This window comes from Aotus nancymaae, unplaced genomic scaffold, assembly GCF_030222135.1.
Source record: "Aotus nancymaae isolate 86718 unplaced genomic scaffold, 86718_ANA_hifiasm-v0.15.2.pri h1tg000083l, whole genome shotgun sequence".
Taxonomy (NCBI): domain Eukaryota; kingdom Metazoa; phylum Chordata; class Mammalia; order Primates; family Aotidae; genus Aotus; species Aotus nancymaae.
In genome coordinates, this window is record NW_026988498.1 from 3,980,440 (window position 1) to 4,008,110 (window position 27,671).

At 40.6% G+C, this 27,671-nt stretch overlaps 2 protein-coding genes across 7 annotated transcripts in view; one reads left to right on the top strand and one right to left on the bottom strand.

The window, feature by feature from the left end:
- ITIH2 (inter-alpha-trypsin inhibitor heavy chain 2) overlaps positions 1 to 10,933 on the top strand; it is a 41,689-nt gene extending 30,756 nt beyond the window's left edge. The window contains exons 16-21 of the mRNA XM_064369016.1: positions 2,247 to 2,384; positions 3,102 to 3,215; positions 4,035 to 4,233; positions 5,319 to 5,491; positions 7,109 to 7,220; positions 9,935 to 10,933. Coding sequence (XP_064225086.1) covers positions 2,247 to 2,384; positions 3,102 to 3,215; positions 4,035 to 4,233; positions 5,319 to 5,491; positions 7,109 to 7,220; positions 9,935 to 10,082 — 884 coding nt within the window. The 3' untranslated portion in view covers positions 10,083 to 10,933. The remainder of the gene's footprint in view (positions 1 to 2,246; positions 2,385 to 3,101; positions 3,216 to 4,034; positions 4,234 to 5,318; positions 5,492 to 7,108; positions 7,221 to 9,934) is intronic.
- Positions 1 to 27,671, bottom strand: part of KIN (Kin17 DNA and RNA binding protein) — a 53,068-nt gene that overhangs the window by 16,133 nt on the left and 9,264 nt on the right. For 2 of the 6 annotated variants that reach the window (XM_064369017.1, XM_064369018.1), the window contains exons 6-12: positions 26,816 to 26,864; positions 25,921 to 25,981; positions 24,369 to 24,498; positions 21,278 to 21,328; positions 19,221 to 19,289; positions 17,967 to 18,066; positions 15,412 to 15,512 (exon numbers count right to left, since the gene is read on the bottom strand). In XM_064369017.1, coding sequence (XP_064225087.1) covers positions 15,412 to 15,512; positions 17,967 to 18,066; positions 19,221 to 19,289; positions 21,278 to 21,328; positions 24,369 to 24,498; positions 25,921 to 25,981; positions 26,816 to 26,864 — 561 coding nt within the window. Of the gene's footprint in view, positions 1 to 10,322; positions 11,391 to 11,600; positions 14,095 to 14,116; positions 14,824 to 14,857; positions 15,513 to 17,966; positions 18,067 to 19,220; positions 19,290 to 21,277; positions 21,329 to 24,368; positions 24,499 to 25,920; positions 25,982 to 26,815; positions 26,865 to 27,671 lie in introns of those variants that run through there. The other 4 variants (XM_021670609.2, XM_064369020.1, XM_064369021.1 and 1 more) reach the window with 4 other exon arrangements.

The following is a 27,671-nucleotide window of genomic DNA, read 5'->3' on the forward strand; positions in this document are numbered from 1 at the left end:
AGTTTATAAATTTTCATTTCAATTAAAAATTTAATTTAAAAATCATAATCATAAGATTCTGAGAATTCAAAATTCTCTTCTGAACTGGGTGTAATTAATATTATTACTAGTAGCCAAGTGAGCAAAATAATATGAATATATTATGAATTTGATTACATGTAAGAAGTAAAACTGGAGTGGAAATAATCTATAATCTCTTATTGAGAAAAATGTGACTGGTGTTTTTCACGTAATCATGGGTAAGTATTATTTATGAATGGTTTGAAAGAGACAGGATTCAGTGTCAATTCTACTTTTAAGGGAACTTGTATGGGCAGAAGTCCCAATAGACATTGGTTGGTATAGATGAGTAGATAGAAATGGCAAGTGTCTGGTTGTATTCAGTTAGTTGCTTATCTGAACTCTTTCAAATTTGTATGCCAAAACATGCATATGGATCTAAGCATTCAAAAAAATGTGTATGATTTATCAGCTGACAACGTGAGCCCTTCTTGGATTTTGTTGAAAGCAAAGAATTGGAAGCCCTGTGACTCGTGAAAGGATTACATGATCGGAATCAGGTTTTTGGACCTACACCAATATTCCAGGGGATGTTTTGGTTCCTGGAGGACTTTGGGGGAGGGGAGTGGAGAAGAGCAGTCCTTCTGCTTGTAAACTAGGAGAAAAGGGCTTCTTTAGGAAAGAGTCTGTGTCTAAACTGAGACTCTAGAAATTGCCTTTAAAATGTTCCATGCTCTCTACGTCCTGCAGAAAGTCTCCAGGCACCCCCGAGAGTGCATGCACCCAGGGCTAGGAGACCTCAGATTTATAAGTGTCTTTCTGTTCTCTTTCTTAGGGACTGGTCCTTCTGAAACATATATACACATAATACATATACCTATAATACATATATTAGATACTCGGGGCTAAATGTGTAAGTTACATGGATATATTGCATGTTACTGAGATTTGGGGTACAAATGACCCCATCACCCAGGTAGCCAGCATGGTACTCAGTAGTTTTTCAAGCCTCCCCCACCTCCTCCTTTCCCTACCTCTCCCCTCTAGAAGTCTCTAGTGTCTATTGTTTCCATCTTCATCAGAATAAGGGATCAGGAGTCGGAGGTCAGGAGTTGAAGACCAGCCTGGGTAACATGATGAAACACCGTCTCTACTAAAAATGCAATAATTAGCTAGGCGTGGTGGCGAGCACCTGTAATCCTGGTTCCTCAGGAGGCTGAGGCAGGAGAATTGCTTGAACCCAATTGCTTGTCTGTGCAGTCCCCAGTTTCTCAGTGTAGTACCCAAGGTAAGTGAGAACATGCAGTATTTGGTGAAGTATATTCTTAAGAACTCCTTACATACAATGGAAGGATTGTCTGCATTTTTAATTTCATTCAAGCATGACATCAAGTTTATTGCACCTGGTGCAGGGCTCAAGGAACTCTGGCTTGTGATGCCCCAGTGACAACAGCCTGGAGCCTCACAGCTAAATAGATAGATTAGTTTCTAGGCATGGCTTTCTCAAAGAGAGATAGCCTGGTTATCAGATAGCAAAAAGTGCCTTTTGTTGTCATGTGAAATCTCTCTCACCAGTAACGAAACCTCTCTGGGAAACTAAACTGCTCAGCTTGTTTGGTGAGTGAACAGGGATGGAACCTGGGCCTTCTCCCAGACTTGGCTCTCCGGCCTGCACTGTAGTCATGGGGCCCTTCCCCAGCCCTATAAAGCAGTTCCTCCCACTGCCACCCTTGCTCAGGTGCCAGACTCCAGAGAGAACTGTATCACAGGGCCCTCCCCCAGCAGCATGCCAGAGGGAGCCCAAGAGAACTCTGGAATAAAAACAGGGGAGAAATCTTGGCGCGGTGGCTCACGCCTTTAATCCCAGCACTTTGGGCGGCCAAGGTGGGCGGATCACCTGAGGTCAGAGGTTCAAGACCAGCCAGACCAACATGGAGAAACCCCATCTTGATTAAAAATACAAAATCAGTCAGGCGTGGTGGCACATGCCTGTAATCCCAGCTAGTCGGGAGGCTGAGGCAGGAGAATCCCTTGAACCTGGGAGGCAGAGGTTGTGGCAGAGATTGTGCCATTGCACTCCAGCCTGGGCAACAAGAGTGAAGCTCCATCTCAAAAAAAAGAAAAACAGGGGAGAAAAACCTAAACTGACAACATCTGGTGGTGCGTAAAACAGATACTTGGCATGGTGAACAATTTCCATGGAAACGTAAACCTGGAAACTAATAGACGCAGGTTTTTCTACACAGGGGCCCTGTATTACGGCAGCAAAGTGCCTTCAGGTTCCATCCCATCTTGGGCCAGTCCTTCCCCAACACCAGTGACCTCCATGCAGGCAGAAGGCGCTAAGGTGCTGGAGTCCACGCCACCCCCACATGTGATGAGAGGTAAAGCTTCCACACTGCTTGCACATCCCAGAACTCCACCGACCCTCATCCTGGAATGCATTAAGTGTGCGAATGAGGCCGGGTGGAGTGGCTCACGCCTGTAACCCCAGCACTTTGGGAGGTCAAGGCGGGCGGATCACCTGAGGTCATGATTTGGAAAACTTAGCTGGGCGTGGTGGCACGTGGATGTTGCCCCAGCTACTGACCAGGCTGAGCTGGGAGGATCACTTGAGCCTGGGAGGTCAAGGCTGCAGGGAGCCATGATTACAACATTGCACTCCAGCCTGGGTGACAGAGGGAGATCCTGTCTCAAAAAAAAAAAATAAATAAATAAACCAACAACTCTATTTTTCTACACACACACGTGTATGTGTTTCTTATATATGCGGGTGCATATTTGTGTGTATTTCTTATTCCTTATGTCTTTCTTATTCATTTTTGATCTCTAGCATCTCATCTAGAACATACATTTTTAGCTACAAAATAAATATTCTTTATAATTGTAAAATAACGTATTCTGACGAAGGCTCTCTGACAAAGGGACAATGGAGTATGAACCACTGGGTCTGTCCCCAAGGCCTAGAGGAGTACTAAGCATATAGTAGAAGCACAATAAATGCTTGTTCGGGTTAAATAAAGATGTTCAGGGATGATATACTGCTCAAAATCATCTTCCTGCATATGATTTTGTTTATATTTGCTTTGTATATTTTCCAGTTGAAAATGACCCTCACTTCATCATTTATCTGCCAAAAAGCCAAAAGAACATTTGTTTCAACATTGACTCCGAACCTGGAAAAATCCTCAACCTGGTTTCTGACACAGAATCAGGTAAAATAAAAAGAAATTACACATGTGTATTAGGAGTTAGGCCATTGCCATTCTTTCCTGTCACTACCTGGGGTTTCTTTCTCCTCTAATAGAAGTTCTATATATTTCAGTGATAATTAGTGAGAAATTAAATTATAAATATATTATTAACTATTTTGAACAACTATAGTTCAAAATATGTATTCTCTCTCTGAGTATGAACTAGTAGATCTTGTTGTGACATAATTTAAATACCAGCCAGGTGCAGTGGCTCACACCTGCAATCCCAGCATTTCGGGAGGCTGAGGCAGGTGGATCACCTGAGATCAGGAGTTCAAGACCAGCCTAGCCAACATGACGAAACTCTCCCCCACTACTAAAAATACAAAAAAATTTTCCAGGTGTGGTGGCACACACCTGTAATCCCAGCTACTCAGGAGGCTAAGGCAGAATTGCTTGAACCCAGGAAGTGGAGGTTGCAGTGAGCCAAGATCAGGCCACTGCACTCCAGCCCAGGCAACAGAGTGAGACTCCGTCTCAAAAGAGAAAAAAAATTAACTACTATATGATAGTAATTTATTTAAATTAAATTTTAATTCTGTACCTGACATAATTAAATTTTATAACTGATATAAAATTATTAAATTTTATTAAATTAAATTGTGTATTATATTAAAATGTTATAAAATGAGAATCACAAAGAAGAAAATGTTATGCAAATCCTGAAAGAAAATTTTAATAATTTTCCAATATTGCCAAGTTTTATACATTTGAATTATAGTGCCCACACATCCAAAAACATGGCACACAAGAGAAAAAATCATTTTTTCTTTTCTGTAGGAATTGCAGTCAATGGTCAGCTTGTTGGTGCCAAGAAGACCAACAATGGAAAACTAAGCACCTATTTTGGGAAACTGGGATTTTATTTCCAAAGTGAAGACATGAAAATAGAAATCAGCACCAAGACCATCACCCTGAGATGTGGTTCCAGCACCTCCACCTTGTCCTGGGCCGATACCGCTCAAATCATGAATCAGAGGCAAGTATGGTTCCTTCTGAATCTGAGCCTGTCTTTAACACATGACTGCATAAATAAATCCAGGCATCAGTGACATCAGCATTAAAAAAAATCATCCGCCAGGCGCAGTGGCTCATGCCTGTAATCTCGGCACTTTGGGAGGCCAAGGCAGGCAGATCACAAGGTCAGGAGATCAAGACCATCCTGGCCAACATGGTGAAATCCCATCTCTACTAAAAAATATACAAATTAGCTGGGCATGATGGCGCATGCCTGTAATCCCAGCTACTCAGGAGGCTGAGGCAGGAGAATCACTTGAACCAGGGAGTTGGAGGTCACAGTAAGCTGAAATCATGGCACCACTGCACTCCAGTCTGGCAACAGAGCAAGACTGTCTCAAAAAAAAAAATCACTTTAAATATAAGGAACTTGAGGTTAAGAAAAGTTGTTCTCACTCACTACGCTGTTCCTGGCAGTGGGCACTGTGTTTTTGGTCACCGTTGGGTCCCAGGAGCGCTAGTCTAGTGTCTGGCGTCAGTAAGCACTCAATATGTGTGTGTTGGTCAGTGAATGAATCTGAAATCCACAGCGACTCTGTAGAGTGAGCTCCAAATGCCATGATGTGTCTTATGTGTAGAACCTTTCCAGGCCGGGCGCAGTGGCTCACGCCTGTAATCCCAGCACTTTGGGAGGCCAAGGTGGGTAGATCACGAGGTCAAGAGATTGAGACCATCCTGGTCAACATGGTGAAATCCCGTCTCTACTAAAAATACAAAAAATTAGCTGGGCATGGTGGCGCACGCCTGTAGTCCCAGCTGCTCGGGAGGCTGAGGCAGGAGAATTGCTTGAACTCAGGAGGTGGAGGTTGCAGTGAGCCAAGATCGCGCCATTGCAGTCCAGCCTGGGTAACAAGAGCGAAACTCCGTCTCAAAAAAAAGAAAAAAAGAAACTTCCCAGTGAGTATCTGTTAATGGATCATTTATCTATAAACTGTTGTAAGCGCTTAGATAACTAGCGGAACTGAAGAGTTCATATTAGGGGTGAGGAGGACTTTCTAAAAAGGTCTGTTCTGAAGCGGTTTGATTCCACTTGGACTTTCACACCAGGGTGCTGACCTCAGTGAAGAAAGAAAAAGTGGTAACTATCACCGTGGATAAAGAGATGTCCTTCTCTGTTTTACTTCATCGTGTTTGGAAGAAGCATCCCATCAATGTAGACTTTCTGGGAATCTACATACCCCCTACAAACAAGTTTTCCCCTAATGCACATGGACTAATAGGTAAAGTGTCTGTTGAGCATCTGCCAAGGGTGGGGCCACACTAATTCTAGCAGGCTTGGCTGACAGTGGTTACAAGTTGGAGACATGACAGGTGTGGGCTCAAGAGCACAGAGGACCAACCTAGCAGGGGGGTCACTCGGAAATGTGACAGCAGGACCTTTTGCCATTCCAGACAAGGGTGTCCAGGGCCAGGATTTCGGCATCACAAACTGGGCAAGTTAAGAGAAGGGACAGATACATTTTAAGTTTTACGTTAAAGACTTTTTTCTAACTGAAGTGAGGTGAACATATTTAGGACATCTGCGATAACAAGCAGAGCACCCTGGGCAACTGTCCCTAGTATTTTAAGAAAGGGTCAAATATAAAGCCTGTGACATCACAAACAAACCTTGTTTTTGTGACCTGAGCTATGCTCTCAGGTGCTGACCTCACTCTCCTGCCATCAGGGTGCTAGATTTACTTATGATCCATTAGACCAACCTCATGTTTAAAATATCCATGAGCTCCAGGCATGGTGGCTCATGCTTGTAATCCCAGCACTTTAGGACCTGGACAGGCAGATTACTTGAGGAGTTCAAGACCAGCCTGGGCACCCCATCTCTACCAAAAAATTCGAAAATATAAATAATTCAAATAATTAGCAGAGTGTGCTGGGTCCTGCCTGGAGTCCTAGCTGCTCAGGAAGCTGAGGTGGGATCACTTGAGCCCAGGAATTGGAGGCTGCAGTGAGCTGTGACTGTGCCACCAAGCTCTAGCCTGGGTGATAGAGGGAGACTCCATCTCTTAAATTAAAAAAAAAAAAAAAAAAATGCTGGGTGCAGTTGCTCATGCCTGTAATCCCAGCACTTTGGGAGGCCAAGGCAGGCGGATTGTTTGAGTCCTGGAGTTCAAGATCAACCTGTGCAACATGGTGAAATCCCGTCTCTACAAAAAATTAGCCAGGCATGGTGGCTCGCGCCTGTGGTCCCAGCTACTTGGGAGGCTGAGGTGGGAGGATCACTTGAGCCCAGGAGGTAGAGGTTGCATTGAGCTGAGATAGCACCACTGCACTCTAGCCTGGGCGACAGAGTGAGATCCTGTCTCAAATTAAAAAAAAAAAAAAGACAGATTATGAGCAGCACAAATGAGCTCCCAGGGACCCTCCCTCCCATCACCACTGCTTTTTCCTCTCAGCTTGTCTTGTTTTCTTTTTCTTTTTCTATTTTTTTGAGACGGAGTCTTGCTCCGTCACCCAGGCTGGAGTGCAGTGGCATGATCTCAGCTCGCTGAAACCTTTGACTCCCTGGTTCAGACAATTCTTCTGACTCAGCCTCCCAAGTAGCTGGGACTACAGGTGCACACCACCATGCCCAGCTAATTTTTGTATTTTTAGTAGAGATGGGTTTTCGCCATGTTGGTCAGGACGGTCTTGAATCCCGACCTCATGATCCGCCTGCCTCAGCCTCCCGAAGTGCTGGGATTATAGGCATGAGCCACCGTGCCTGGCCTCAGCTTGTCTTTCTACCCTAGAAATCCTGGAGAGTGGACCCAAATGTAGCATGGAGCCAACGACGGGCCTTTCTTCTTATTTAACCTGTGGTTTTACACGTAAATCAATGTCTGATTCTGTTTCTCTAGGCCAGTTCATGCAGGAGCCAAAGATACACATCTTTAATGAGAGACCGGGAAAGGACCCTAAGAAGCCAGAGGCCAGCATGGAAGTGAAAGGACAGAAGCTGATTGTCACCAGGTAGGCCTCAAGTGCAAGGACAGTGACGAAAAGGGCTCGTGTTAGAATTGGACCCACACAGCAAAATAGAGGAGCGAGGAGCAAGAACCAGCATTGTAAGCACTACCTACATCACACTAAACAATTCATTAGGAATAGACACACACACAACATTCGCATAAGGACACTTCCGATATCCCACCTTAAATGCAAATAATGACCGAGTATCTGGGTGTCATGCGATGCCAAGATTAATCTGTTGTTCTCCTCTTCATACAGCAGAAGCCCTTACGAGGGCTTCACAGGTTGGATAATTGGACACATTGATCAAAGGAGAGAATCATAAAAACACCTGTTACCACAGTGCTGTGGAATGAATGTATATTTTTACATCAGGGTAGAGTCTTCCTTTTGCACACAGATCTCTGACTGCTTTTTTCATAGCTTTTCCTATGTATACCACCCCCATATGCTTCATCTGAAGTGAGAACTTAGACACTTGTAACGTATTCAGAGTGTAAAAGTCTTACAAATCTTCGTATTTTTTTCCCAATTCTTTACAGTTGTCTCACCCATGCCGAATTTGATCTCATCTTAAAGCAGTTTATCCCTTTTTAGAGTTTTCTTTTTTTTTTTTTTTTTTTGAGATACAGTCTTGCTCTGTTGCCAGGCTGGAGTGCAGTTGCATGATCTCGGCTCACTACAACCTCTCTCTCCCCATGTTCAAGCGATTCTCCCGCCTCAGCCTCCTGAGTAGCTGGGACTAAAGGCATGCACCACAACACCTGGCTAATTTTTGTATTTTTAGTAGAGACAGGGTTTCACCATGTTGGCCAGGATGGTCTCGATCTCCTGACCTTGTGATCTACCCGCCGCGGCCTCCCAAAGTGCTGGGATTACAGGCGTGAGCCACCGCACCTGGCCCCCTTTTTAGAGTTTTTACAAAGCAGCCAACTTTGTTTTATTAGAAAGGCTTCTTCACGCACACAAATGTCATTGGCTTTGACATACTTAATTAAACCGTAACATTACAATGATAAACCATAAAATCATAGTAGGAAGTACTGCCACGAAAGTAGATTTGTGAACTAAAACAACAGATTCTTCGTATCAGTTTACGGAAGGAACAAGGTACCAACGGCATCAGTGAGCGTGTGTCACAGGAGCAATGTCGAGCACAGACTAGTGATGTTTATGTTAAGTTATCTGAAGTTGGTAAAAGAGCATCTACTGCCAGGCATGGTGGCTTATGCCTGTAATCCCAATGCTTTGAGAGGTCAATATGGGAGGATCACTTGAGGCTAGGAGTTCAAGACCAGACTGGGTAGGATGCCATCTCTACAAAATAAATAAATAAATAAAAATAATTGGCCAGGTGTAGTAGATGCTGCCTGTAGCCCAGCTACTCGGGAGGCTCAGGTGAGAGGATCTGTTGAGCTCAGGAGTTCGAGGCTGAAGTGAGTTATAGTTGTGCCTCTGCACTCCAGCCTGGGTGACAAGAGTGAGACCTGTTTCATAAATAAATACATAATATATAAATAGACCAGGCATAGGAATTCAAGGTCAGGAGTTCGAGACCAGCCTGGCCAACATGGTGAAAACCCATCTCTACTAAAAATACAAAAATTAGCTGTGCATGGAGGCACGTGTCTGTAATCCCAGCTACTCGGGAGACTAAGACAGAAGAATTGCTTGAACCCGGGAGGTGGAGGTTGCAGTGAGCTGAGATTGCCCCAGTGCACTCCAGCTTGACTCCATCTCAAAAAATATATACATATATATATATGTATAAATGCATTTACTATAGTGACAAAAAGTAAATGATGGGCCTCTATTTGATCTACCACAAGCTCCTTGCAGTTTGTAACTGAAACTGAGCTGTCCCGTGGGTTGGGTACAGTGATACACTTACAAGGCTCATTCATGCAACATGCCAGATCCTTTACAAATTGTTGGCTTCTTTGCCCTTCAAGTGGAGGGCATGAATCCGCTCAGAAACAGCAGGTATCACCCTTAAAAACACAGACAGTGCTGTTAAGGGGCGCCTCCAATGCATTCTTTTTTTTTGTTTGTTTGTTTTCAAGAGAGTCTTGCTCTGTTGCCCAGGCTGGAGTGTAGTGGCATGATCTTGGCTCACTGCAACTTCCGCCTCAGCCTCAGAGAATTGTTCAAGTGATTCTCGTGCCTCAGCCTCCCAAGTAGTTGGACTACAGGCATATGCCACCACACCCAGCTAACATTTTTTAATTATTATTTTTAGTAGAGAGAAGGTTTCACCATGTTGGCTAGGCTGGTCTTGAACTTCTGGCCTCAAGTGATCCGCCTGCTTCGGCCTCCCAAAGCTCTGGGATTACAGGCATGAGCCATCCCGCCTGGCCACCAACTCATTCATTAAGTGACCTGTGCACTCAGCCTCAACACTGTGGAGTCTTTGGTCTTGTTCCTGCCTTCTTTCCATTGGCTACAGTTTCCCTTGCTGGAAAAGTCCATATGGGTCAACTCTAAGGGTTCTTTGAATTCTCTAAGGACACTCTGCTGATTCTCTGTCCTTCCAACACCAAGCCCCAGATTTGGTGTTTCACATGACTTGGGAAGCAGCAATAGTGGGGGGTGGCAGATGTGGGTGTCAGAAGGAACACAAAGAACAGCAAGGAAAAGAGGGGGTCTTGTGTCTAGAGGTGCCCGGCCAGCCGTGCCTCAGTCTCCCCGTAATCATGTGCATCGCTTCCTTGCAGGGGCTTACAGAAAGACTACAGAACAGACCTGGTGTTTGGAACGGATGTCCCCTGCTGGTTCGTGCACAACAGTGGGAAAGGCTTCATCGACGGGCATTACAAGGATTACTTCGTGCCTCAGCTCTACAGCTTTCTCAGACGCCCTTAAAAGTTAATACTTTGGGAAATTATATATATATATATATATATATATAAATAAAAATATACATTTTCCCCGTCACTTTTGCAGATATCCTTCAGTTTGAATAATTAAAACGAACCAGGTATCGGGGTGGTTTATAAAGCCTGTAAACACAGCTGAAGAAAATAAACATTTTGCAAGTAAGCTTTTAGGATTTGAGACCAGCCTGGGCAACGTAGTAAGACCCTGTCTCTAAAAATAAAAAAATTAAAAACACATAAAACTGTCTAGTTCCACATTGCTGGTGGGACTGTAAAATGGTACAGCCGCTCTGGAAGAGTTTGGCAGAATTGAAAGTTTCTGTCCACATAAAATCCTGTAAAGGGATGATCACGGCAGCATTATTCACAATAGTCAAAAAGTAGAAACAATGCAAATGTTTATCGACTGATGAATGGATAAACAAAACACGGTACTTCCATGCAGTGGAATATGACGAAGCCATCGAAAGAAATGAAATACACCTACACGCTACCACATGGATAAACCTTGAAAACATTATGCTTAGTGTAAGAAGCCAGTCATAAAAGATCACATGGTATATGATTCCATTTATACGAAATGTCCAGAGAGGGCAAATCCAGAGAGATGGAAAGTACATCAGTGGTTGCCTAGAGCTAGGGCAGAGGAAACAAAACAGGGATGGACTAGTACAGGGTTTCATTCTGGGGTTTGAAACTGTTTTAAAATCAGACAGTGGTGATGGTTGCACAACTCTGCAAAAATACTAAAAACCGCTGAACTGCATGTATATTTTAAATGAGTGATCTGTATGGTATGTGAATTATTACCATAATAAAGCTGCTTTTACATTTATAGTTTGACATTTAAAATTTAATTACATTTATAGTTCAACTTTACTACTCTACCACTAAAAATACAAATTTAGAGTGTATGAAGGATTTCCTCCAATTATATGATTCTAAATTGTCATATATAAAACATTTCACAACATTCTTTAATGAAGATATAAAATCAGCAAGTAAATTACAAGGGAAACAAAAATAAGGACAAAATTACATAGTTTTGATACTTTGTGAGACATAATTAAATTTTTCTCAAAGTTTAGCTGAACAACTATACAGTAATATTTTCAAAAACCTGTTTCTTTTATACAAAAGAATACCCTAACACTGTAGAGTCTCATAATGCCTTGGTGAACACCAATTTGATGCTTTAAGATTTTAATGTATTGTTAACAAATTTTCAAACTCAGGCAAGTTTAGAAATGTCTTCATATTGAATTCCTTCAACTCTGCGTCCTTTTAAAGGGCCCTACAAATTAAAATAATTTAAGAGAAGGTTAAAAACACACACTCGTAAAAGACAAAAAAAAAATGACACCACCCTTATGGATACAAATTTGCCTTCTCCGTATCCCTAAAATACCATTAAGGTAGTTAACACTTCTATACATCTATGAATTTTAAGAATAATCTATGGCATTCTCCAGGAGGCTGAGACAGGAGAATTGCTTGAACCTGGGAGGTGGAGGTTGCAGTGAGCCGAGACTGCACAACTGCATTCCAGTCAAGGAGACAGAGTGAGACTTGGTCTCAGAAAAAAAAAAAGAATAATCTATGGCATTCTCATTAAGAACTACCATATTTTCTTCAGTGACATCTGACATACATTATCAATAGATACTGTGGCAGAGACCTGCTAGCTGGTCAGTATCGCCTCTGCTTCCTGGATAAATAGCTAACTTCCTAGCTCCTTTGTGGTTAGCTGTGGCCATGCATGGAGCTCCAGCCCATGGAAGCAAACAGAAGTGATGGCCTAGGCACGCGATCCCCAACACACCTTCTGCCAAGCTCCTCTGCCTACCCGAAGCACAGAGACACGGCAACTGGAGATGCCACTTGAGGGCAGTAGAGCCACTAGTTGGAAGGACTCTGGGTTCACAAATCTCTACTGACTGTATTATCTCTGCTACCTTAAATCCTTTATGAAAAAAAGGGAAGACATTTTAAAAAGTGGTTGACCTCTGGCTCCCTCCCTCGTGACAGTGACTATACTTCCCCCACTAATTTTACTATGCCAAATTGAGTTTTAGATTAGATCTGAGGGAAAAAAGAATATAAAACTGTACCTTAGAAAAGAGTTCCCTGATCAAAAATACCCACTTGGGCTTTTGAGAGTGAAACGTTAACTTCTCCCATGTTTGTGCCACTGTCCATCTGGGGTTTCCTTTTTTTTCTGGGAAACCTCCTTTTGTAAGCATTACAGATACTCAAACATGTCTGTCGAGGTTAGCTGTGATAGTTACACTGGCCTAGATTATAACAACACTCTAAATTTATTTTCTTCTTTCATATCCAACAAAAAGGGAAAGAAGAAAACTTAATTGATGAAAGATATTTTCTATCACAAAAGTAGATATAACCTGGGAACACAGAGGCTAAGAATATGGGCTGTGGATCTACACTCCCCAAGTTCAAATCTCACTTTCAACAACTGATTTAACCTCTGTGTCCTTCAGTTCTGTGTCTCATTATCTCCCAGTGGGGATAACAGTAATGTCTCTATGATTGGGTTATTGGGAAATATAAATGAGTTATTTCATATAAAGTGACTACAGCTGGAATTTAATACGAGTGAGAGCTTGATAATTTTCAACTCTCATTATTATTTAATCTTTTGTTTAAAATTTGAGAGTTGGGCGGGGCACAGTGCTCACGTCTGTAATCCCAGCACTATGGGAGGCCAAGGGAGGTGGATCACCTGAGGTCAGGAGTTCGAGACCAGCCTGACTGACATGGTGAAATCCCGTCTCTACTAAAAATATAAAAATTGGCTGGGTATGGTGGCAAGTGCTTGTAATCCCAGCTATTTGGGAGGCTGGAGCAGAAGAATTGCTTGAATTCGGAGGTGGAGGTTGCAGTGAGCTGAGATCACGCCATTGCACTCCAGCCTGGGCAAGAGAGCGAGGCTCCATCTCAAAAATGAATAAATAAATAAATAAAATTTGACAGTTAATCCTCTCCCTTGCAAAATATAACATGATGATGATGATGATGATAACGATGACAATGACGATGACTCTAACCCTGGACTGAGATTTTAACATTTTTTTACTGCTTCTCTTAACAACAAATAATTATCATATTTAAAGGAATTATGTTCCCAGAAAGTATGACCTAGGTTGGATTTTTCATTATCATGTTTAATGGTCTATGGTCAATTACAATTTTCTGATAAGAACTATAAATCTGGAGAATAAGAAGGGAGCCAGACATTTAGGTTTATAGGACAAATAGCTGAAAAGCTGAAGCTATTTAGAAACAATTTATTAGATGTTAAAAATTTGCTTAATAAATGTATAAATTTCAAGTATTACCAATGACATAGAAACTTAAGATGCCAGAAATGATAAAAATAACGACTTGCAAAGTTCAAGTGACTCAGAAAAAAACACAGAAACATGAGACAGATACATACACATACAGAGCTTTTTAAAAATTTTTATTTTTAATGAGGGCAGGCTGAAAAAAAGAAGAAAGAAATTAGGAAGTAGATTCCCTCTTCTTCTTTTTTTTTTCTTGAGACAGAGTCTCACTCTGTCACCCAGGCTGGAGTGCAGTGGCACAATCTCAGCTCACTGCAACCTCCACCTCCTGGGTTCAAGTGATTCTCCTGCCTCAGTCTCCTGAGCTGGGACTACAGCCATGCACCAACACGCCCAGCTAATTTTTGTATTTTTAGTAGAGACAGGGTTTCTCCACGTTGGCCAGGCTGGTCTTGTACCCCTGACCTCAGATAATTTGTCCACCTTGGCCTCCCAAAGTGCTGGGATTACAGGTGTGAGCCACCATGCCCGGCTGGTAGATTCCCTCTTCTAAAAGAAGTACATGTTGCTTTGCAATCAAACAGAAAGGCTTTTCATGTGGATTTGCTCCTAAGTTCTACCTCAGTACAGAAGATGAAGCTGGTCTACAGTGCAAAAGGTGAGAAACTAGCTCTTGATGAATGATACAACCTGCAAACCAAAGGTATCGAGATGGAACTTAACACAGCCTCAACCGTAATCAGCTGTTTCATGTTTCCCTGAGACGAAAACATGAAACAGGATCTGCATGTGATAGCGCTATGAAATTAATAAGGCAAGTTTCATGTATGGTCCATGCAAAAAAAAAAAAAAGAAATTAATAAGGGAAGGATAAGCAAGTTGTCAAGTAAATAGTGGATTTTCTATTGCCTTATACTGATTGAGTCAGAGAAAATCTTAGAGTTTTTTGTTAAAACTCAATCTGCTAATTTAGTCAGACTGACACATTCCTCAATGCCAACTAAGAGTCCTCTTTTCCTTTTCACCCCCTCAGTTTACATAGTGAATAACACTTAGCAAGTAACAGTTTCTAGGTTAGCACTGTCAGGATCAGAATTCTCTGAAATAAGGACCTAAATGGTTTTTCCAGAAAACCTTCCTAGACACATATTCTTTAACAGATCCATGGGCTTAGGGGGCCTATAAACTCCCCAAGAGAACAAATAAAATTTGGCAATTATGTGCAATGTTTTGAAGAGTCTAAAGTTTCATTAAACTCTCTAAGTATCTATGACTCCCAAGCTCCCCTAGAAATACTAAAACTGACTGTACTGGAGATGAAAAATTCTTTTGTTTAGCAGCAAGGAGATGCAGTGCAGTAGCTCAGAGTTCTGAAAGGAATCTTTCTTTCTGAAGATATCTTGGGCCTCACTCATAGACCTGTCAGTGAAATATCAGTCCTAAGTCAATAAACAACTTTACTTATATGTCAGAGTTCTTTAAATTACTGTATTGATCTCTGCTAACCTTAAATCTTTTATGAAAAAAGGAAAGACATTTTAAAAAGTGGTTGGCCTCTGTGGTTACCCCTCTCCTGACAGTGACTATACTTCCCACACCAACTTCACTATGCCACATTGAGTTTCATATTCGATATGAGGGGAAGAAAGGATACAAAACCGTACCTGTTACACACACTTTCATAAAATACCAAGATTGGAAAGCAACAGACCAAATATTAGTGGGGCTTATTGTTGGGCTGGGGAATTATGGTGAATTTTGATAACTATTTATATTGAATTATGTTTTTCAGGTTTTATGCATGAGTACACATTTCTTTTGTAATCAGAAAATAAAATACTTTAGCAATGGCAGAGTCACTGGAGAAAATAAGCTTATGGATTTCCAAATAGGATAGAAGGCTAACAAAAAACTCACATTCTAAAGTAAAGAACAACCCAGTTAAAAAGAATTATGGCACATTTTTAAAGCGTTTTGAAATTTTTGTCTTTGTGTAAACAAACTTACAGTTTCAATGACTATAGTAGCTGAAAAAGTCTTCTCATTGATGGATTCTAGGGTACCTTCATTTCCTCTGTAGCCTCCATTTAAAACTAGAATTCTTTTTCCTACAATGGAAAATAATATAAAACTTAATGCAAAGAAATATCTCCACTTCTCTTCTAACTTGCTACAGCAAAATGTACCACACTGAATAAACATAATGAAAAACAAATCCCTTTTTGTTAGAAGTTCTCAATCATTTAAGAAGTGTGTAGCATTTCAGTGTAGTGTATGAACACTTTGACTACTCGAACATTATAAGACTTCTCATTTTCCCCCCAATTATTTGTTAAAGGAATACATATGTTTTACTTTTAGACTGCAGGGAGTATAAGGTACTTGGAGAAAATGTTCAGAGTCCAGAAGTAATCAGAGAAAATTTAGCTTACCTTGTCTTTTTGCAAAATTCATAAGATGGTTTGGCAGTTTAAAAAAAATTTAAACTTATGCCTACCATGTGACTGAATCATTCTATGTATTTACCCAAGAGAAAAGAAACCATATATCCACACAAAGCTCTGCACATGTATGTTCACAGCAGTTTTATTTTTAATACCCAAAAGCTGTAAATAAGCCAAATGTCTATCAACAGATGAGCAGATAAACAAACTGGTACAGTAGTCCCGCCTTATCCCAGGTTTTGGTTACTCTCAGTCAACGTGGTCCGAAAATAGGTGTGTACAGGGCAGTAAAACATTTTGAGAGAAAGAGACCACATTCACATAACTTTTTTTATAGTATATCATTATAATTGCTCTATTTTATTATTAGTTACTGTTCTCAGTCTTTTACTATGCCTAATTCGTATTATTATAGGTATGTATGTAGGAAAAAAAAAAATAGTACATATAGGGCTTGGTACTCTCCATGGTTTCAGGCATCCACTGGTGATCTTAAAAGGTAGAGGATAAGGAGGGAATACTGCATATCCATACAATGACAAGAAAAGTACAGCAAGAAAAAAGAATGAACTACAGATACATACAACCACATAGGTGAATCCAAAATAATTATGCTGAGTGAAAGCAGCCAGACCGGAAAACAGGACACATTTATATTTATATAAACTCAATTCATAGAAAAGTCTAGAAAAATATGAACTGCACTATAGTGACAGAAAGCATGTCAGCAGATGGCTAAGAAGACAGGGGACCCAGGAGCAGAAGGCAGGAGGGAGGGATTAGAGAGGGAAATGAGGGAACACATTCATCATCTTGATTGTAGTGATGGTTTTACAGAAGCAGGCACATGTGAAAACTTACCAGATTGTATACTCTACATAAGTGTGATTTATTACACATCAATTAAACCACAATACAGCTAACACAAATTTTTCTAATCTGTAAAAAGGGTTTTTACTTTAGGGGGAAAAAGAATAAAGAATATGATAATTGGAAGTTCCAGAGACCGATGTAATCACTGCATTGGCAATGAGACCCCCAGGAAGATTTTGAATCAGAGGCAAATGACCTGGTCAAAGTAGTGTTTGTATTCAGATATGGATAAGTTTCCAAAAAGCAAAGACACCAAGGGGGAAACAAGCAAAATAACACAGACTTTCACTTGACTATCACAGAGAGCTAAACAAATACATCACAGGTTTAACATCCCTCATCTGAAAATCCAAAATTTGAAAAGCTCCAAAATCTGAAACCTTTTGAGTGCTGATATCATGCCACAAGTGGAAAATTCCACAGCTGATCTCCTGTGACAGGTCACTGTCAAGATGCAACCAAATTATTTAAAATATTGTATAAAACTACCTTCAGGCTATGTGTATAGGTATATATAAAACATAAATGAGGCTGAGTGCAGTGGCTCACACCTGTAATTCCACCACTTTGGAAGTCTGAAGCGGGTGAATCACTTGAGGTCAGGAGTTCGAGACCAGCCTGGCCAACATGGTAAAACCCCGGCTTACTAAAAATACAAAAATTAGCTGCATGTGGTGGTGCACGCCTGTAGTCCCAAATACTCAGAGGCTAAGGGAGGAGAATCGCTTGAACCTGTGAAGTGGAGGTTCCAGTGAGTCAAGATCATGCCGCTGCACTTCAGCCTGGGTAACAGTGAAACTATGTCTCTATATATGTAAATAAAAATTAAAATAAAATAAAACATAAATCAATTTTGTGTTAAGACTTGGATTCCATCCCCAAAATATCCAATTATATATACACAAATATTCCAAAATCCAAAATTGGAAACGCTTCTGGTCCAAGGATTTCAGATGAGAGATTCTCAAGCTATAACCATAAGCCTAATGTAACAAACGTTATCCATATATGTCTATGTTTTGCCTCAGGAAAAAAAAAAGTATTCCAGGAAAAGAAAATCCATTCACACCACAAAACAGCTTCATCAGAGAGCCAGTAAACTACGACACCCTTGAAGCCAAATAGAGATGAGTTACGCTAGCGGTTAATATTGCTGAAACAGAAAAATAACTACAACCATCAGTTTAAGAATGGAACCACTCATTTTAAAGGCATATGTATTAAACAGTCCACAAACAGATTTACCTGGTGCTGGAATTACTGTCTCTAAATGAGTCTGGTCAAGTTTCAGCTTGTCTCCGGAATCAATCATCTTTACAACAGCTGTATATTTGTCAAGTACTTCCTGTCATGTAAAATGAACACTTTTATAATAAAAGAAATATGTGCACAGTTGTTTAAAAGGACAAAAGTAAATGAAATTAAGATGAATAAAAAACCGATCAAAAGATAAGAGTAACTTCTTCTATAAATGGCACAATTTTCTAGATTCCATCTATGGTTCTCAATAAAGAACTCAGTTCAAAGCTTAGTTAAGGTTTTCATCTGGAAAGAATAACAGATTGGTGGTCCTAGAGTAAGACTTTAAGCAATCCAGCAAGTGGGGTAGTTTTGCCTAGCTTAATGTACAGGGGAAGAAGGGCAATTGAGCCAGGCACAAGGCTGGGTGCTGGAATAAAACTAAATTTAGGAAAGGCAAAAAGGGAGAAAAGGCCTAGAATGTTGATACAAACTTTAAAATCCCAAAGTAGGTCAGGTATGGTAGCTCACACCTGTAATTCCCAGCATTTTGGGAGGCTGAGGCGGGTGGTTCACCTGAGGTCAGGAGTTCGAGACCAGCCTGGCCAACTTGGTGAAACCCCATCTCTACTAAAAATGCAAAAATTAGCGGGATGTGGTGGCAGGTGCCTGTAATCCCAGCTACTTGGGAGGCTGAGGCAGGAGAATCACTGGAACTTGGGAGGCAGCAGTTGCAATGACCTGAGATCCCGCCACTGCACTTCAGCCTGGGCAGCAGAGCCAGACCCTGTCTCAAAAATAAAAATAAAAACAAATTAAATCCCAGATTATCCAAAAGATAGTCTCTCAGGCACAACACAAGAAGTGCTCTTGAGACCTCTGAGAGTATAATTATTAGGCTGGTGTAAAAGTTAATTGCTGTTTTCGCCATTACTTTTAATATATGGCCTATCATTAAAAAATAAAATACATTTTACTGACAAGCGAGGCATGTATGCTGAGGTTTTAAAGAGGTGCTGACGGGACTTCATACATACTATCTGTCCTAGTAAGAAAACAGACCAACGTTAAGTATAAACTATGGATGAAAAAGAAATATTTCTCCAACAATCATGAATACAGCTTCCATTTCATGGAATAATCAAGAATTTTAGACACAGTACTTCTCTACTAAGACTTGATTTTCAAGAAATACCAAAATAGCTTCACTCACTGACCCTAGCTTTTTTCACAAATACTGTCCGTATTTCATGCCCTTACCTTTACAATACCCTTTTTCTTATGATATCTCTCCCCCAGTTTTTTGGTTATAATTTTCACAACAATTTCCTAGAAAATAAAAAAACAACAAAAAGATAAAAGGAAAGACAGAAATCATTGTTTGTAATTTACTTCTTCCTTTTAAACTATGTTCACCAAAAACCACAGGAAAATGTAACTGCTCTGCCAAAGAAGAAATGCTGGAGTTCTCTGCCTTCCCAATGACAGCAAACATTTCCTTAGCAATCTTTTATTCCTTCTTCCCCTTTTTGTTCAACGTGGTTAGCAAGAAGAAAAGGAAAAAAATATATATATATATATATATATTTGCGCACAAAATGTCTGATTTCTACATTGAAGATTTCTGGAAATCTAGGACTGTTATCTGAACATATCAACTCCAGTACTTGGTGTCTTTCATAGATAGTTTCTTTCTCTCCATTCCAGGAAGTGAAAAAGCACTGAGGTGTTCACTGCTGATCAAAACTCAGATTGCAAGAAACTCACTGGAAACTGCAAGGCACTGGGCCTTAGAGCTTATGCAGGAGAGTTAGCACAATGCCTCTTTCACGTTAGGTTGCTTTGAATTTTGATACAAACGAAATTCCTCCATATTAGTTATAGCTAAAGGTATTGTTCTTCTAAGCATCTAATTCTCAAATGGGAGGGAAATCTGGGCTTATTTCATATTAATGAATTTGAAGTCTGCTTCTTTATCATTGTTTTCCTGATTTGGACTAGCTGTCTAAAAGCTAATAATGAAAATTAAATTGCCTAACAATGCAATATTCACTGCAGTGATTCTATATTTGCTACTTCAAGTGAATATATCAAAGAGATGGTCACAAATCCTTCATAAAGCCATGCTTAAAATCATATTAACAAAACTTTAGTAAGGACTTTGGGGAGAGGGTATGTAATAGTAGAAAGATATGTTTAAGGAAAACGTGAATGATCTTATTCTGAAGTCTCTCTTTTAAGACTTTCTAAATGAAGCCAATTAATGCCAAAACAACTTCTCCAATTTAGCCATGCTATTTTCTGGGCTAATTTATCAAAGGCTCTCATGGGTTCATACTCTAGTAATTGGAAGATAATTCATTACATCACTGTACTTACTGGCCCTTGCCCACAGTAGATCTGTTAAAAATATTTTCTTTCTGAGTTTAAAAATTAGGCACAGTGGCTTACGCCCGTAATCCTCACACCTTGGGAAGCTGAGGCAGGAGGATCACTGACCAGCCTGGGCAACAAAATGAAACCTCATCTCTACAGAAAACACAAAAATTAGCAGGGCATTAATGGTGCATGCTTGTAGTCCTAGCTACTCTGGAAGCTGAGGTGGGAGGATCACTTGAGGCCAGGAGTTTGAGACCAGTCTGGTCAATAAAACAAGTCCCTGTCTCTATTTAAAAACAAAAAAAAGAATAAGACACTCTGAAAGTTTTATGAAAATGTCATGTCTCAGTAAGTCTAAAATCAAGCTTTAATAAGTAATAATGTTTAAAATATTGTTTTAAAAAATAGTTTTTAAACACTTTTAAATGTTTAAAAACTATTTTTAAATTATTATTTTTAAACGATAAGCAATAATAAATAAGCAATAAAATATAAAGCTCCTTTGAGTTGGTAAAATTAAAACCTGCTTTTCTCTACGACGTACATATTAATAAATGGACATTCTAGTTCCAGTAAGTTGTAAATTGAAAACCAACTTGAGCATTTACAGTTCTACTTTTTAATCTCATTTCTGAAAATACAACCTTTGTCCTAAAGCAAAAATTGCAAATTCCAGGCTCAAATTCAAGATGTCCATAAACAAATTTGGCAGTAAACTTAAGTGATACTACTGGTCTACAATACATGAAGTAACCTCCAATAGGGATGCAACCAATGATTAAAGATCTAACAGGAAGAAAAGTCATTATAAGTTATAACTAATTCTATTGGTATAGATTATACATGTTTGAAAAGTTTGGTTACTTATACAAAATGTTACTTAAATCATTCACTCAAGTGTACATTTAGAACTTGAGAAACTCCAGCTCAATCCTTACAGGCTGTAGCCAGTAGTCTGTCCGGGCAGTTCTTTTCTTTTCCTCTTCAATCTATAGAACATATAAGAAATGTCTTAAAATCCTCATTTGATTTCAAAATACTATTCTATTTAGCAAAATAATACCATAAAACTGTGAAGTCTTCTACTTCACAGAAGACCAATGACATAACTTGCAAGCTCTGATAAATACAAATAAACATTATTTGTCATTAGTTTTTGATTTAAAAACAAACTTTCATTTTTAAAAGTATGTGATAAAGTAAGTTGACTGACCTAGTAAGCAAACAGAAACAACCCCTGTTTGGCTGCAAGACCAGCCAGTACCTGCCTCACCCACTGTCTCCCACGTGACTATCAGGAGCTGGAAAAGAGCGCATGTTTTCATGCAGTAAAATCCTAGTGCATGGATCAATGCAGCACAGCATGGTTAAGTGTACAGCCTGGTAGCAAACAGGGGGTTCCCTGTTTGAAAATGACGGTAAAGCTCATGAATGAAAGGGAAGAAAAACACCAAGAGATAAATAAATGAGAGTGACCGAAAGAAAAGAACGCTGTCTGGCTGTTAGGCGAAAACATCTTTTTCTTTCTCAACTGCTTGCAGTTAACTCTAAGTACCAATTTTCAGTGGGATCCAACAATGTAACAATCCCTCGGTTGACTCGAAACCTCGTTTTAGGCTGGGCATGGTAGCTCAGGCCTGTAATCCCAGCACTTTGGGAGGCAGAGGTTGGTGGATGACTTGAGGTCAGGAATTTGAGACCAGCCTGGCCAACATGGTGAAACCACATCTCTCCTAAAAATACAAAACTTAGCCGGGCATGGTGGCACACGCCTGTATTCCCAGCTACTCGGGAGGCTGAGACAGAATTGCCTGAACCCATGAGGCGGAGGTTGCAGTGAGCCAAGGCCACATCACTGCGCTCCAGCCTGGGCGACAGAGTGACACTTCATCTCAAAAAAAAAAAAAAAACAAACCCTTATTTTAAATCCTTCAACTTTTCAACAAACAACATTCTAAATTTAGTATGCATCATATTCAAAGATTTGGCTTTCATTTTACTCTGAATAAAATTAAATTTAAAACATCCCTGTCACTGCATGTAAGACCTCTGTGGTGTGGGCCCTCCTGGCTCTCTAACTTCAAACGCTGCCCTGTGCCTGCTGCACTCTAGCCCCCTGGGCCTTCCCTTGAGATGCCTGATGGTCCCCGTCTAGGCACGGTTCACAGGATCTCTCCCCACTTCCTGCCCTCAGACCTCCTTGGCACTCAGCATTTTGTGTTCATTTACTGGTTCACTGCTGAACAGCTCTGTCATTAGTGGGAAAGCTCCGTGACTAACAAGGACTGCTTTTCTTTCTACACAATGCACAGCACATAACAGTGGCTCTGTTTCACAGTATATTCATCTTATATGATACTTTCAGGTTTTTAGATCGCCCAGCATGGTGTGAGGACTAGGAACAGAGAAGACTGAACAGCCAGCCGGGCGTGGTGGCTCACACCTGTAATCCCAGCACTTTGGGAGGCCGAGGCAGGTGGATTACCTGAGGCCAGGAGTTCAAGATCAGCCTGGCCAGCATAATAAAACCTCATCTCTAGTAAAAATACAAAAAATTAGCTGGGTGTGGTGGCGGGCACCTGTAATCCCAGCTACTCAAGAGGCTGAGGCAGGAGAATCACGTGAACCTGGGAGGTAGAGGTTGCAGTGAGCTGGGATTGCACCCACTGCACTCCAGCCTGAGCAACAGAGCACAGAGTAAGACTTTGTCTCAAAAACAAACAAAAAAAACAAAGACTGAATGGCTATTTTCTATCCTTTCACAATGAAGAAAAGAGATGAGAATACAGAGAAAATAAAATTAAAGAAAAAAAGTTAGCTTCTTGTACCCATTTACTCTTCCTCTTCTATCCTGCCTCTTCTCCTCTACCACTTATTTTATTAATTCTTCGATAAGGTAGGCTATGTGTTAGAATGGAGAAAGGGATATTTAGGAGTATATTAAGAACCTTCTGCAGAATTACTCTAGAGTCTTGAGTAGATTTAGAGCCAAAGTATGGCCCTAAATATGGATAATCATGTATTTCCAATTTTTTTTCACATAAACTTAGCCATCAGGCTAAATCAAATTAAAACCATGTCACAGTGGGCCAGGCACAGTGGCTCACACCTATAATCCCAGTAATTTGAGAGGCCAAGGTGGGCAGATCATTTGAGGTTAGGAGTTCAAGACCAACCTGGCCAACATGGTGAAATGCCATCTCTACTAAAAATAGAAAAATCAGCCAGGCATGGTGGCGCACATTTGCAATCCCAGCTACTCAGGAGGCTGAGGCAGGAGAATCTCTTGAACCTGGGAGGCGGAAGCAGTAGTGAACTGAGATTGTGCCACTGCACTCTGGCCTGGGCAGAGACTCTGTCTCAAAAAAACAAAAACACGTCACGTTTTCTAGCTAGGAGGTGCTAAGTGGACGTCAAAGTCAACAAGAGAGTAGCAGTTGAAGGAGGGAGGCCAACCATGGAGGACCAATTTCTGATTGAATTCTACTGACCATAACTGCACAGGGAGTTTTAAAGACAGAACCTGAGGCATAAAAATAAACCTATTTAGGTGGGGCGCAGTGGCTCATGCCTGTAATCCTAGCACTTTGGGAGGCTGAGGTGGGTGGATGACTTGAGGTCAGGAGTTCAAGATCAGCCTGGCCAACATGGTGAAACCCCGTCTCTACTAAAAATACAAAAATTAGCTGGACGTGGTGGTGGGCTCCTGTAATCCCAGCTACTCGGAAGGCTGAGGCATGAGAATCCTTTGAACCAAAGAGGCGGAGGTTGCAGTGAGCCAAGATCGTGCCACTGCACTCCAGCCTGGGCGACAGAGTGAGACTTCATCTCAAAAAAATAAAAAACAAACAAACAAACAAACCTATTTAGAGGGGCTCCAGTTCTGGTTCAGGAAACTGTATGTAGCTAGATCACTATTCCCTAGTCCATATATGATAATTTTTCTACTTTTCATTCATCTAATAAATAGTGAAATGATTTAATTTTCCTTAGGTTTGAAGGTGTCCATATGCAGTCCATAAACTGTACCTCCATGATTTCATCCAGTGCAGATTTCTTTTTCTTCTTTTCTTTGGACTGAGCTGAGCTCTGGGAAGATTCTTTTCTTTTCACTGATGCTGAACTTCCTATAGTCTTCAGTGCGCTTGGTCCCAGAGTACTGATGAACAGAATTATGCTTGTTAACAAGAACCATACACAGACGAATGCTCTGTGATGTGCAGAATTCACAATGTAGAATAAATGTGTTACATGATGAATTTACAGGAGATCGGTGAAAACCATGGAGTACCTGTCGGCGTCTCTTACAGAACTATCAGCACTGTGTGAGCATTTAACCGGTGCTATCTTTACCTCTCTGGACCTTCTCCTCACTCCTGCAGTCAGTGATACTATACTTTGTATAGCAGAATGATGGCAGGTAGCTGGGTGATATTTTCTGTTTTACTTAGTACTTTACATGGTTTTTTTTTAAGATCTAAGTTTTTTGGCTGATTCAGCCTATCCATTTGCTTCCATACTCCTAGCCACTGATTAAGTAATGTAAACAATGACCTATAAACAAACCCAAAAAACTTAGATCTTTAAAAAAAAAAAACATGCCAAGTACTAAGTAAAACAGAAAATATCACCCAGCTTAAAAGCAAATTCCAGTAGATACTGGTACTTGAGTATCTTGTCCTACTCATCTTTTTTAACCTCCAAAACAAAACTGAATGCATTGCATGCCAGAAATAGTGAATAAAGATTTGGTGAAATATATAAAAATTGCAAGAGAAGATAACATAGAAATTGGATAGAACGACCTGACTACATAGTATGGCAGGTTTTGGCAAACGACAGCCTAAGGGCCAAATGCCAGCTGCCACCTGCCACCGGCGTTTGTAAATAAGTTTACTGGAACTCAGTCACTCTCAATTCCTTTATGCACTGTCCACAGCTACTTTCTTACTAAGACAGCCAAGTTCAGTTATTGCAACAAACACATCTGGCCAAAAAAGCCTCAACTATTTACTATATGGCTCTTTACAGAAAAAGTTTGCTGACCCCTCAAAAAACTCACAATGCAGCAAGTAAAAGGAAAATGCACACCCAGCTAACATTTAAACCCTGACAAGTGAGCTAAGATAGGAAAAGAATCAGTTTTATTGAGCACACAAAGAACCATTAAATGGAGAAGGATTCACGGAGAACCAAAAATTTATTTATGTAAAACACATCAAATTGAGGCTTTCCTCAAAAGCCAGAATCATCTCATGACAGGCAAATAAGAAAAGAACAGTTGCTAGCTGGGTGCAGTAAGGTATGGCTGTAATCCCAGATATTGATAATTGGGAGGCTAAGGCAGGAAGATCACCTTGAGCCCAGGAGTTCAAGTCCAGCCTGGGCAACACAGCAAGACCCCATCTCTTTAAAAAAAAAAAAAAAAGAACAATTGCTAAAGAACAACAAAACCAACAAAAACTAAAAAAAGGTGAAAACTACAACTAGAAAAAAATGACTCACAATACTTTAAAATGCAGTAACCAACATTTCACAAAAATCCTAAAGTTTTAAGGTATCTGTGAATGATGCAGCTCACCTTGACTTGGAAGATGTTGCTCCGGATGAACTACATGCTCCTTTACTCAAATTAAACGTGACTAGAAGAAAAAAAAATGTTATTCCATACATACATTTCAGGAAAATCATAATAAAATTTATCAGATAAGATACTACAAAGTATACATGAGGAACTCAAGGACATTTTCAATAAACATGAGCTAAAATGTTCCTATGTGGAGATCAGACATTTCTGTAAAGTGTCCCCAGCTGACACCCACAGAATGGGAGGAACCTTGCACACCATGTCACTGTGGCAGACCTCACAGGCTGCTTCCCCACTCCATCCCCTTCTCCTGGGGAACAGTACTCCAATTTTGCTTAGGTCTCCACATCTCTTGCCTGTGGCTCAGGGGACATAACACCATCCATCTCTGGGGTAAATTCTGATTGTCTAAAGCAATCAACATAATCCCAGTGACTGTTTTTTGGGTGGGCATGTGACACAGTTCTGGCCAATGACATTTGAAAGGAAATCTATTGAAGGGAGCAGGTCTTCTCGGAAAGGTATCCTTGCTCCTAACAGGATTCTAGAAGAGCATCCAGAGATGCTCTCTGCCATCCTCTCAACAATACAGAATCTGAATGTGATGGCTGGAGTGCTGGCAGCTATCCTGTGTTCATACGACATGCAAGGATTCTTATTATGGCAAGATATTTCTGAGTTGTTTAATTGTAGTCAATTTTGTTACTTGTAGCTACAGCTATTCTAACCAATTCATTAGTATTACCTTTTCATTAAATCAATAATTACAATGTAACTCAGACTGATTAAGTCTCTTGCTCCCAGATATGCTGACAGGTTGAGTTTTTAACAAAGCCTATATAAAAGCATCTATGTTTAAAAAAATAAGCAAAAGAAAAAATAAAGCTACCTTTCTCTTCATCATTTTCTCTGCTTAATTCCGTAAAAGTGGGGACCTCCTAAGAAAAAGAAAGAGTTTGAAGGTTTTGGTGTACAGTGCATTTCCCATCACCATTTAACAGGCCTAAATTATGACTTTCGACCTCTGCTGCCAAGGAGCTCTAATATGCAAGTGATTAAGATCCTAATTAAGAAATTACATGCTTTTGGCTGGGTGTGGTGGCTCACACCTGTAATCCCAGCACTTTGGGAGGTGGAGGTGAGGGAAATCACCAGAGGTCAGGCGTTCAAGATCAGCCTGGCCAACTTGGCAAAACCCCGTCTCTACTAAAAATACCAAAATTAGCCAGGCATGCTAGCAGGCACCTATAATCCCAGCTACTCAGAAGGCTGACGCAGGAGAATCTCTTGAACCTGGGAGATGGAGGTTGCAATGAGCCGAGATCAAGCCACTGCACCCTCCAGTCTGGGTGACAGAGCGAGACTCTGTATCAAAAAAAAAAAAAAAGAAAGAAAGAAAGAAAGAAAGAAACTACATGCTTTGGCTGGGTATGGTGGCTCATATTTGTAATCCCAGCACTTTGGGAGGCTGAGCTGAGGCAAGAGGAATGCTTGAGACCAGGAGTTCAAGACCAGCCTGGGCAACATAGCAAGATCCCCATCTCTGTTAAAAAAAAAAAAAAAAAAATTAAGTAAATTAGCCAAGCATGGTGGTGCACACCTGTAGTTCCACCTACTCTGGAGGCTGAGGCAAGAGGATCACTTGAGCACCAGAGGTCAAGGCCGCAGTGAGCTGCAATCATGCCACTGCCTTCCAGCCTGGTGACAGAGTGAGACAGTCTCTCAAAAAAAAAAACCAAAATTAG